Genomic DNA, 11,511 nt, shown 5'->3' with positions numbered 1-11,511 from the left:
CAGGTGTGCCCCCTTGGTGACACAACCAGAAGACATCCTTCAGTAAGTGGCTGTGCGGGGCCAGATACAACTGGAAGAGGGTGAGGACAGGCTGAGCCTGACCAGTGGTGAAATTGGGGTTAGCAAGTGGACAATGGGACCTACGGGTAGAGAGACCAGGTGTCTGAGATGCTCATTTTTCTTCTTCTCCTGAGCCATGGCAGAATCATCTCCAGGTACCTTCCATCCGACCGCGTTGCCACCCTTGGTAGGAACAACCAAGGTGTCCTCAATGTCAAAGTGAGCAAAGCATGATGGCCTCCAACCTCTGGCTTTTGTTCGGCCAGGGGCTGCTGCCTGTTGTCATCAGCACTGGTAAAAAACGGGTGAAGAGGAAAGGCAACCCAGAGCCGTGCTTAGCTTGGGAACAAGAGTGTGGTTCAATCTCTGTACCCCACTGTTACCTGGAGATGCATCTGCAGCCATGGCTCATTCTGTTTTGAGCTCTGCATCCTGTTTGAGTCGCTTGACAGGATTGAGACCACATTGATCGTTGAGCTTGACGAGTCCAGCCTTCCCCAGCCAGCTCCAGAAGTTGCAGAGCCAGTCCTTCCATGGTGCTTAACACGATGTCCCCATGTCCCACAGGCCACCACCACAGTATATGTCACCATCCTGGATGAGAACGACAACGCTCCCACCTTCCAGCAGCAGCTCTATGAAGTGACCCTTGACGAAGGTCCCGCCACGCTCAATGCCACCTTGGTCACTGTGCAGGCCCTGGACTGGGACGAGGGACCCAACGGCACGGTTGCATACGACATCACTGAAGGCAACATCTTGGGTACCTTCCACATCGACAGTGCCACGGTCAGTAAGGGTGCCGGCCCCATCCCAGCCGTGTCCCCATCACGCTCCCCTCACTCCTGGCTGCTCTCCCCTCGCCTTGCAGGGGCAGATCCGCACCGTGAAGGAGCTGGACTATGAGATCAGCCATGGGCGCTACACCTTGATCGTCACCGCCACCGACCAGTGCCCCGTCGTGTCACGCCGGCTGACATCGACCGCCACGGTAGGGAGCTGCTGGCGGGGTTGCGACACCGCAGCCTCTTTGGGGTCGAGAAGTTTCCCCTCGTGTGAGCAGTTTTCACATCTCCTTCCCAGGGGTCACCAATCGCTTTTCCCAGCTGTGGTCAGTTTGTCAAGCTGCTGTCATGGGGGTTGCAAAACAGGGAGGTGGGTAAGGGATGCTCGTGGGTTAATTAGCCCAATTATTTGATTCCATAAAGACACAGATAGAAGGAGTTCCTGGAATTGCTTTTAAGTAGCACTAGGTTTTCTTCAGATGTCTTCTTGGTTCTTCTTGCCTGAAGGGACAGTAGGTAGTAAAGCATTGCTAGAGCATTAATTTCTGCTTCATCTTTATCTTCTCTTATTATTTATCTCCTTTTAAAACTCCTTTTTCAGTAATTGCATGGAGGCTATTTAAAACCCCTAGCCATTTTTCGGTTGCTTCTCCCTATAGCTCTTCCATTTCTCCTGGACCATGGTGACCTGAGATCAGTGCACAGCTCCAAGTGTGGGGAGGGCAGACTAGCAGCTGCAAAGCAATTTTTGTTGCAGGAATTTAATACACTGACTGTTTCTGTGGCCTAAACCAAAATTTGATGGGATGTATGGCAGACATTCTCCATGTCTGGAATTGCGTTGGGGTCTGCAGGTGGGAGGGATTGGTTAGATATTCTGCCTTGGCTTCTTATCGTAGACCACTATGCCTCACTCAGATATCGAGCCAAGCATTTGCTGGTCCCCCAGAGGAGATAAGTTCTTGTATGCAAAGGAAAATAGAGAAACTGAAGGGGAGAGATTTGTGTGGGTAGAATCTGTCCCTGCAAGCCTGGCAGCTTGGGCAGATGTGTGCATCCGATACTGTTGGAGATGCCTTCAGCGACAGAAACCTGGAGACCTGGGCAAGGCAGCGGCTGCTGGGGAAGGCAAAGCTCTCCCTGCTCTTGGCCCAAGCAGACATGAACTTGGAAAGCCCTTCAGCCACAAGCACCGGAGCTGGAAGGGGTAGGAAGCACCCTCCCTCCATGGCCCAGGGAGTTTGTGCCAGCACCGTAGGAAAACATTTCTTTTAGGAGGAGATTTAGTGATTATTTAAGATCCCGAGTGATGGGAAATCCATCACCCTGATAAGGCATGCCAGTGTTTGTTTTCTCTTCTGCTAGGAAACGGAGCAGCCTTTCAGGCAGGCTCTTCTGTAAAGATCGGATTTAGCCAGTAATGAATGCCATTCTGATGGGTTTTACTGTCTTTTAGCCCAAGAGGTCACAACAATTCGCAGCATCTTTCTCATAACCATCGGTACCACCAAAGCTCAGCCTCTTATTACCCACTGGAGACTCTCCTCCTCAGGTTGGCTTTCTCCGCTGTGCAAGTTCCCTGAAGCCTAGCAAGGGGTTAACCCTCTTTGCAATATTGTTTGGTATAGACCTGTATATAAATGTCTTCTGTGTAGCATGACTCAGTTGAAAAGCAAGATGCAAGCGTATCGGATCCCCAGCTTCGCTAGCGGTCCCATGGTCTACTCTGTCCTAAAAATGTTGATGCTTTCCCCTCTGGAGATCTGTAGGATTGATTTCTAGCCAGCCAAGCGTGTCATACACAGGAATGTTAAGAAAGGAAATGTGCCAGCAGTGTTGCTGCTGGTTTGGGTTGAAATAAGGACACAAGCTGCAAATTTTGTACAGTTTACTCAGCATTAGGAGTGAAGACCTTGGGGACCAAGTGTGCAGCTGGCTGTGGAGATCGCGCCTCTTTGAACTCATGGCTTTGATGGTCAAATCCACGTCCTTGGTTTCTGTCTATCCAACCTGGGTTTCAGGACGTGAATGTGGAGAACATTTGGCTTTTGCCTTGACTTCTCCATCACAGTGCACGGCCCGAAGGATGACAAGGGCCCCACCTGTTTGTGGCTGGAGTTTCATGGTGTCACTGTAGGACGGGCAGGATCAGGAATAACTGAGTGTGAGTTTCTGAATTGTCAGCTGGATGTTTGGTGATCCCAGCAAAGCCAGAAGTACGGGAAGCATTTTGCAGTGTCACCCATCCATGGCTTCTCATGGCCAGCAGGCTGGTCCCCCCGTTCCGTCCCTCTCCTCTCACTTTCTTCCACCCTCCCTCCTGACCACAGGTGCTGGTGAACCTCAACGACATCAACGACAACTGTCCCACCTTCCCTCGGCCCTACGAGGGTCCCTTTGACGTCACGGAAGGACAGCCCGGCCCGCGCGTCTGGACCTTCCTGGCCCACGACGACGACTCGGGACCCAGCGGGCAAGTGGAGTACAGCATCATCGCTGGGGACCCCCTCGGTAAGCGGGGACCTAGGGGTGTCACCTCTTCTTCTGGCTCCTTCTCGTTGATGGAGGAGCCCAGCTTGCAGGAGCTGGCGTGGGAGCGGAGGAGGAAGCGTGTCAGAAAAGCCATCCTCCCCGCTGGGCGCTTCTGCGAATTCAGCCTTTCGACACCAGGAAATCCTGTTTTGAGCAACAGGAAACTTAACCTGTTCGTGGCCAGCGCTTGTGCAAGGAAGGGGGGAAATCTGCTGAACAACAATGGCAAAAAAATCAGACCGCAGAGAGAAACCTAGAGCTGCAAGCGCACAGCCCCGTCCCCTCACCCCCATGGGGTTTGCAGGGCGTCTGGGGACCGAATTGCTCTGCAGCCCATGATGCAGCTGTAGCTCCAGCCCCACCAGCACCCCGGAGAAGCCATGGGCATCCCCGGTCATGAGGACCTGCAGCTGTCCCGCTGTAGATGCGTAGTGACCTTAGCCCAGGGTATCTGGAAGGCAGAGCCCCGGCCCATCTCCAAAGCTTTTGCAGACCCTCTGCAAAGCTTGTGCAGAACAACTGGGATGCAGCCCCTTGGCTCTGGGGGACCCATGCTCTGGTCATTATGGGGAACAAGCAGGTGCTTGGAGGGCTGTTGGCAGCTCCAAAAGGCCCAACCAAGGAGTGTGAGTGCCTCTTATTTGGCCATTCAGCCCACATCCCCTGCGCCTTCCCGGTACCTGGGGGTGCGTCGGCCCTGGAGACAGGACCCAGCTGCCCATAGCCCTCGCAGCTGCCATAAAGGGGCACTGGGGCTGTTGTCCCCGAGCCCGCCATGGTGCCCGTCACCCTGGGGAGCCGGGCTGCTGGCAGCAGCATGGCACGAGCCAGGGCCCCACTGTCTCTGGCAGGGGAGTTTGTCATCTCCCCGGTGGAAGGGGAGCTGCGAGTACGGAAGGATGCGGAGCTGGACCGCGAGAACATCGCCTTCTACAATCTCACTATCGCTGCCCGGGACCGGGGGGTGCCCCCCCTCAGCTCTACAGTGAGTCCCCTGGGGCAGTGGGAGAGGGTTGTGGGGTGCTGTCTCCGGTCCCCAGCTCCTTCCTTGGGCTCTCCTCTGCCTTCGCTCTCCTCTCCTCTCCTCCTACTCCTTCCTCTTGGCCCTGGGGGTTTCCTCCCCCAGACCATGGTGGGCTAAGTGGAGAAGCCCAGCTCTTGCCCAGAGAGTGGGCAAAGTAAGGTTGGGAGGGATGGAAATAGGTGCCTTATCCCCACATCGGTTCTCTCCTGGGCAGATGATGGTGGGCATCCGTGTGCTGGACATCAATGACAATGACCCTGTGCTCCTCAACCTCCCGATGAACCTCACCCTCAGTGAGAACACCCCCGTATCCAGCTTCGTCACCCGCATCCTTGCCCGCGATGCAGACAAGGGACCCAACGCCCTCCTGACCTTCGACATAACATCGGGCAACACGGAGAACGCCTTCTACATCAACAGCACTGTATGGCCCTGGGGATTGCGGCCGCCCTGCGCTGGGGGATGGGATACCGGGACATGGAGGGTGAACACCCCTGGTCCTAGAGTCCTACCTTCTCTGGGCACCCATGGGTGCCACCTGGCGTGCTGCCTTCCCTTACCCCGCCCTGGCAGGAGATGCCCCAGGGGAAGCATCTCTCACATGCCTTGCACCTATTTTCTCCCTTATTTCTCACTAGAGTGGCATCATCTACGTAAATCGCCCGCTGGACAGGGAGCGGGTGGCGGAGTACAGGCTGACGGTCACGGTGAAGGACAACCCCGAGAACATCCGCAATGCCAGGCGGGTAATTACGGACCCTGCCCGGGCCTCCAGCAGTGCAGGCAGCAGGGAGGGTGGGAGAAGGGGCTCCTGCCATGGCCAGAACCAGGTGGTGCTTTCACCCACAGCATTTCCAATAGGACCCTCATCCCCAAAAAGTGTCTGGGGGCCACAAGGCTGGGGCTGCAACCACCAAAGAATAGGGCCAGTAGGATTTAGGGCAAGTCCAACATCTCAGGTTGACTCCAGTCACAGAAGGTGGGAAAAAGTTGGGCTGGAATGCTGGACAACAACAATGACACTGGAGCATCCTTTGGCCCTGCCAAGGTGTCCCACGCATCACCCTTTGGGGTGCAGGCTGGGAAGGGGTGCCCAGCCCCGGGGTGAGGGTCCCTGCAGACCCCCCAGGGTGGTCCAAGGTTCACAGCGTCATGGCTGCACAGGGCTTCAGCTTTGAACAACAGTGGGAGAGGCAGGAGATGAGCTCAAGGAAATGATATTGAGGTCATCTCCCTCTTGTCCCCATTTTCCTTTAGGATTTTGACCTGCTGGTCATTTACATAGCGGATGAAAATGACAACCGCCCCCTCTTCACCCAGAGCTCCTACCAGGCTGAGGTGATGGAGAACTCTCCCCCGGGTAGGTCTCTCATTGCTCCCTTGTGTGGCTCCTGGAGACACCCTTTGGGGCTGGGCGAGGGGAGGTGTCTCCTGGCTGTCGTGGAGGAGACACGACGTTGAGCAGGGAAAGGCTACAGGTCAGTGGGACGGAGATACTGAGTGTGAAGGGCTCCTCCTGACCACTCGGGGAGCTCAGCCTCGAGGAGACCATGGCTTTGGTCCATGCCACTGGTGGAAACCCTTCCAGGCACAGTTCAGATGCAACCCTGCAAGAAACCAGCCCTGTTTGGGAATCGCACAGCTGCAGACAGCAAGCCGTGGCCATGGCCTGAGCCAGGGGGACAGCCCTGAGGGCACCAACCTGCCCCATGTCCCTACAGGGGATGGGGTGCCAGCTCTCGTCACCAGCACCTGGTGCCACCTTGCTCCGGGGGTCAGAGACAAAACAGTCCGGCCTGTCCAGGCAGATGTTTCCCAGGCAAAGAGCTAGAAATCTTCCCTCTTTTCTTTTTGACTTCTTGCCGTTTAAATCGCTCCCTGCTCCAAGAGCTCAGGTACCTCCCTGTCCCACCACTGAGGGACATCCCAGGCGAAGGGTTTGGGTGCCTCCAGGTGATGCCCTCGCTGTCAGGGTGCCGGTGCCACCCGTCTGATGGATGTGTCTGTCTGTCTGTTTGTTTTTAGCCGGACATGCCGCCGCCTCGCCTGGGCCTCGCGAGTCGGTCTGCAAGGCTGCAGCAGCTGCCCCCCGCTGCCTTGTGCCCCGCGAGGCCACGCTCTGTCACCTCCTCCATCCATTCATTGCTGTCCCTCATGCGTCACCAGGGTGGGAGGGGGACGGGGGGGGCTCTATGGGCCACGACCCTCCCTAACCCTTGTGATCCCCCAGGGACTCCGGTCACAATGCTCAATGGACCCATCTTAGCTCTGGATGGTGACCAGGGCAGCAACGCTGTGGTGTCCTACGAGTTCCTGGAGGCATCTCTGGACCTCTTTGTTATCAACAACAGGACAGGTGGGGTGGCTCAGCAGGTCCCTGTCCCCAGCCGAGGGCCACCAGGCAGCCATGGGGTCTGTCACTGGGTTTCCCGTTTCTCCAGGTGTGGTCTCGGTGAAGCCCGGCAGCGTGGTGGACCGAGAGGCTCTGCTGGACCCTTACTTGGAGTTCACACTGGTGGCTCGTGATGTGGGGGGGCTGAACAGCACAGCCAGCCTGGCCGTGACCGTCCTGGATGACAACGACAACCGCCCCGTGTTCCAACCGGCATCCGTCACAGTGCGGCTGCGGGAAAACAGCCCCCCAGGTCAGGAGAAGGCTGGGGCTGGGCTCAGGGTGGGTGCTGGGGACACCTGGGCTTCCCCTGGGAATGTGGAAGTCCAGCTCCCAGCACCAGGGCTGGCCACGATGGGGCGGAAGGGAAACATCTGAGAATGGGGGCTGCTCATGTAGCTTGGTAGTATTTGCCTTGGGCTGCGGGGTGGTTGCTGCTGCTCTCCAACTCTGGCTTGAGAAGGCTAGGCTGAGAAGCTAAACTGAGGGAGTGCGGTCTGGATGACCGGGTAGTGAGGTGACTGCGAACTGGCCGAAGGGAAGAAGCCAGAGAGTCGTGGTCAATGAGGTCCAGTTGAGGCCAGTATCTAGTGCAGTGCTTCAGGGTCAGTGCTGGGGCCGGTATTATTCAAACTATTCATCAATTACTTGGACGAGGGAATAGAGTGACTGTCAGCAAGTTTGCTGATGACACCGAGCTGGGAGAAGTGGTGACACTGGAAGCTGTGCTGCCATCAGAGACCTGGACAGGATGGAGAGCTGGGCGGGAAACATTTAATGAAATGAACAAGGGCAAGTGTAGAGTCTTGAATCTGGGCAGAACAACCCCAGGTTCCAGTATAGGTTGGGAAATTACATATTAGAGAGCAGCGTAGGGGAAAGGGACCTGGGGATCCTGGGGACAGCAGGGTGACCATGAGCCAGCACTGGGCCCTTGTGGCCAGGAAGCCAATGGTACCTGGGGTGGGTTAGAAGGGGGTGGTCAGTAGGTCAGAGAGGTTCTCCTGCCCCTCTGCTCTGCCCTGGGGAGACCACACCTGGAATCTTGTGTCCAGCTGTGGCCCCTCAGTTCCAGCAGGACAGGGAACTGCTGGAGAGAGTCCAGCGCAGCCACCAAGATGCTGCAGGGAGTGGAGCATCTCCCGTGTGAGGAAAGGCTGAGGGAGCTGGGGCTCTGGAGCTGGACAAGAGGACACTGAGGGGGGACTCATTCATGTTTACAGATATATAAAGGATGAGTGTCAGGAGGATAGAGCCAGGCTCTTCTCGGTGACAACCAGTGATAGGACAAGGGGTAATGGGACCAAGCTGGAACACAAGGGGTTCCACTTAAATTTGAGAAGAAACCTCTTATGGTGAGGGTGTCAGAGCCTGGCCCAGGCTGCCCAGGGGGTTGTGGAGTCTCCTTCTGTGCAGACATTCCAGCCCGCCTGGACACCTTCCTGTGTAACCTCATCTGAGTGTTCCTGCTCCATGGGGGGATTGCACTGGATGAGCTTTCCAGGTCCCTTCCGACCCCTGACATTCTGTGATTCTGTGAAGGTTGTGTCCCCCCTTTCCAGGCTTCTCCGTCCTCCAGGTGATGGCCACAGATGCTGACAGTGGCCTCAACCAGCAGCTCGATTACCGAATTGAGAGTGGCAGCCAGGACAGGTTCCTGATCGACGCCACCACAGGGGTGATCCGTGTGGCCAACATCAGCATCGACCGGGAGGAGCGGGATGCCTACCGGCTGACCGTGGTGGCCGTGGACCAGGGCACGCCAGCGCTCTCTGGCACCACCACCGTCAGCCTCTTCATTGACGACGTCAATGACTGCCGGCCTGAGTTCATCAACCCCATCCAGACAGTCAGCGTCCCCGAATCAGCCGCCTCCGGCACTGTGGTGGCTGAGGTGACGGCCATCGACCGGGACCTCCACCCCCGCCTGGAGTACTACCTGCTGGAGATCGTGGCCCGTGATGACACGGACGCACTGGTACCCAACCAGCAAGGAGCGTTCGCAGTGGATTTTAGGACAGGTAGGAGAGCGGGAAGGGCGGCACAGGCGGTGCGGACCCCCCTACTCTCTTCTGCTTCTTCTTCTTCTCTGCCTGGAGGTAGGTGTCCGAGTCATGGGGAGATGATGCTCCCCTCCTGCTTCCCCGTTCTCCTCCTCCGGCTGCCCCGTCTCACCCTGCCCTGTCCTCTCTTCCCCCTCCAACTGGTTTAACCAACCCTTTTCTTTCCTTTCCTTTCCGGCTCTCGGCCCACCAGGTTTGTCTCTGTGTCTGTGCTCATTTTCTCTCTTCGTGCCATCCATCACCTCCCTCCATCTCACCCATCTCCATGGCAGGTGGCCCCACAGCGGGCCGGGGGCTGCTCAGCCTTGGCAGACCGGACACGGGCACCCTCGCTGGGGGGATCAGGGAGGTTCTGGGGTAAGTGGTGGGTGACAAACTTTGCCTTCAGGGAAGGAGGGCCAGGAGCTCCCCACGTCTGTTTTGGAAGCACAGACCTGATCCAGGAAAGACCAACACCCTTGTTGGAAAGGATACAGGACAAGACTCTTAAAGATGACGGGGTGCTGAGCTAAGATGGATGGGGAGCAACAGTTGCTCCCAAACCCTTCTTGTCCACACAAGCCAGACCCTTACCCTGGCTGAGGCAGTGTGAGAAACTGTTGGCTGGGCAGAGGGGAGCAGGCAGGAAGGCAGGAGATGGAGCTGCTGGGTGTTTTCCCTGTTCAACTTTTGGGGAGAGGCAGGAGAACAAGTCCGGCGGAGGGTGCAGCAGTCGGCTGGTGCAGACCAGCTCTCCGGGTTCCTCGCTGAGGGGGAAACAGACACAGGCTGTGACCCCTATCTCTTTGGGTTTCCCAGGAGCTGTGAAGATCAAAACTCCTCTCAATCGGGAACTGGTGGCCACCTACGAGGTCACCATCTCCGTCCACGACAATGCCAGTGAAGTCATCGACCGCTCGGTCAGCGTGCCCAACGGTAGGTGCAGGGTCCTGCCGCGAAGGGGCAGGACTGGCAGATGCCGGGGCTGGCACAACCTTTCCCAGGCACTAGTGCAGCTTCTGGGTAGCCAGCAGCTCTCCCACCTCCTTCTCCATCCTGACCAGCAGCACTTCCAGCAGGACCAGTCCTAGATGAGCTCCCAGCAGGTTCGGGTTTTCCTCTGAGCCCTCCTTTAGCAAATGGCCCATCCATCCCAGGGCTGCACTGGGGATGGGGAGGAGGATGTGCCCATAACTGTACCACGGGAGATATCATTACTTCGTTACCATCCCCACAGCATCTTGCCACCCTCCTGCTGGTAAATCCAGGCCTGTGTGTGAGAAAGCACACAGAGATCAAGAGTAGGTTTGAAGTAGGCGAGACTGTCCCATGGGCAGCTCAAGGCATAGTGGCTTTGCTGGACACTGGCAATTTTCTTGATGAGCCAGCTCCATTTAGTTGGCTTTCCTGGAGTTGCACGCCTGTATCTTTACAATCCTCCTTTTCCCATCCTTCCTTTCCTCCTTTCTCACTTGTCCTCTTCCTCGTCTCTTCCGCTGTGGCTTCCACCATGGCCACAGCCAAGCTGACAGTCAATGTCTTGGATGTCAATGACAACACACCCCGCTTCCGCCCCTTTGGAGTCACCTATTTCACCGAGAGGATCCTGGAGGGAGCCACAGAGGGCACCACGCTCATCTCCATCTCAGCGGTGGACCCAGACAAAGGTGCCAATGGGCAGATCACCTACGAGCTGCTGAACCTCTCCCCAGAAGGCTACGCCTGCCTTGAAGACCAGTCGGCAGGTTGGTGGCCAGAGAGGGTGGGAGTCCTGGGCCAGGTTGGTGGCCCTGCGCAGGTTTCTCATTTCAGGGTCTGCCATCCTCCAGGGAAGGTCGTGGCCAACAGGACGGTGGACTACGAGGAGGTGCAGTGGCTGAACTTCACTGTCCGAGCTTCCGACAATGGCTCTCCCCGCAGATCCGCGGAGATCCCCGTGTACCTCCAGATAGTGGACATCAATGACAACAATCCTGTTTTCAGCCAACCATCCTACCAGGTGAGCTGGGATCCCCCATCCAAGTTCATGTGGGGCTCAGAAGGGACGGGCGCAGAGTTGGAGGTTCCCCAGGGACACCTTCTATTCCCTCTGTCTGTGCTTGAACCAGCTGAAGAAGATGGTCAACCCACCAATGCACTGTGTGCGAACATCTCATTCTGGGGCCAGCTGTGGCCACCCCAGGGTGCCACCCTCACCCTTGGATGCCACCCGCTAAACCAGCAAGTGATGCAGGACCTGCCTGCTCCCTTTTCTTGCAGAAAGCTGTCTTTGAGGACGTGCCACTGGGTACGGTCATCCTGAGGGTCAAGGCCACAGATGCGGATTCTGGGCGTTTTGCTCTCATCCAGTACAGCCTGGGGGATGGAGAGGGCAAGTTTGGGATAAATCCCAACACGGTAAGCAGCCAACTGAGGCTGGAACAGAGCGGGAAAAGGGAGGGGAGGCTGAGATGGTCCCACCTTGTGCCTTGCTCCCGCACCTCACCTTCTGCCCCTTCTTGAGTACCAGCTCCACCAGGCGAGATCCACCTGAAGGTCTCTGTGTGCTGCAGGGTGACATCTACATCCTGTCAGCCCTGGACCGGGAGAAGAAAGATCACTACACGCTGACAGCTGTGGCCAGGGATAACCCTGGGGACATTTCCAGTAACCGGCGGGAGAACTCCGTGCAGGTAG

The 11,511-nt window shown here is 57.0% G+C and overlaps 1 protein-coding gene across 1 annotated transcript in view; it reads left to right on the top strand.

The window, feature by feature from the left end:
• Positions 1-11,511, top strand: part of CDH23 (cadherin related 23) — a gene marked incomplete at its 5' end in the record, with an annotated part of 192,691 nt that overhangs the window by 173,102 nt on the left and 8,078 nt on the right. The window contains 15 exons of the mRNA XM_080347704.1: positions 628-849; positions 932-1,051; positions 3,176-3,356; positions 4,229-4,362; positions 4,616-4,825; positions 5,040-5,147; positions 5,659-5,761; positions 6,632-6,757; positions 6,843-7,046; positions 8,356-8,814; positions 9,655-9,771; positions 10,356-10,580; positions 10,665-10,834; positions 11,095-11,232; positions 11,388-11,507. Of these exons, the coding sequence (XP_080203830.1) occupies positions 628-849; positions 932-1,051; positions 3,176-3,356; positions 4,229-4,362; positions 4,616-4,825; positions 5,040-5,147; positions 5,659-5,761; positions 6,632-6,757; positions 6,843-7,046; positions 8,356-8,814; positions 9,655-9,771; positions 10,356-10,580; positions 10,665-10,834; positions 11,095-11,232; positions 11,388-11,507 (2,637 nt within the window). The remainder of the gene's footprint in view (positions 1-627; positions 850-931; positions 1,052-3,175; positions 3,357-4,228; positions 4,363-4,615; positions 4,826-5,039; positions 5,148-5,658; positions 5,762-6,631; positions 6,758-6,842; positions 7,047-8,355; positions 8,815-9,654; positions 9,772-10,355; positions 10,581-10,664; positions 10,835-11,094; positions 11,233-11,387; positions 11,508-11,511) is intronic.

Source organism: Nesoenas mayeri, assembly GCF_963082525.1.
Source record: "Nesoenas mayeri genome assembly, chromosome: 7".
NCBI classification, from domain to species: Eukaryota; Metazoa; Chordata; class Aves; order Columbiformes; family Columbidae; genus Nesoenas; species Nesoenas mayeri.
The sequence above is the reverse complement of the archived record's forward strand: the minus strand, read 5'-3'. Positions and strand labels throughout refer to the sequence as shown.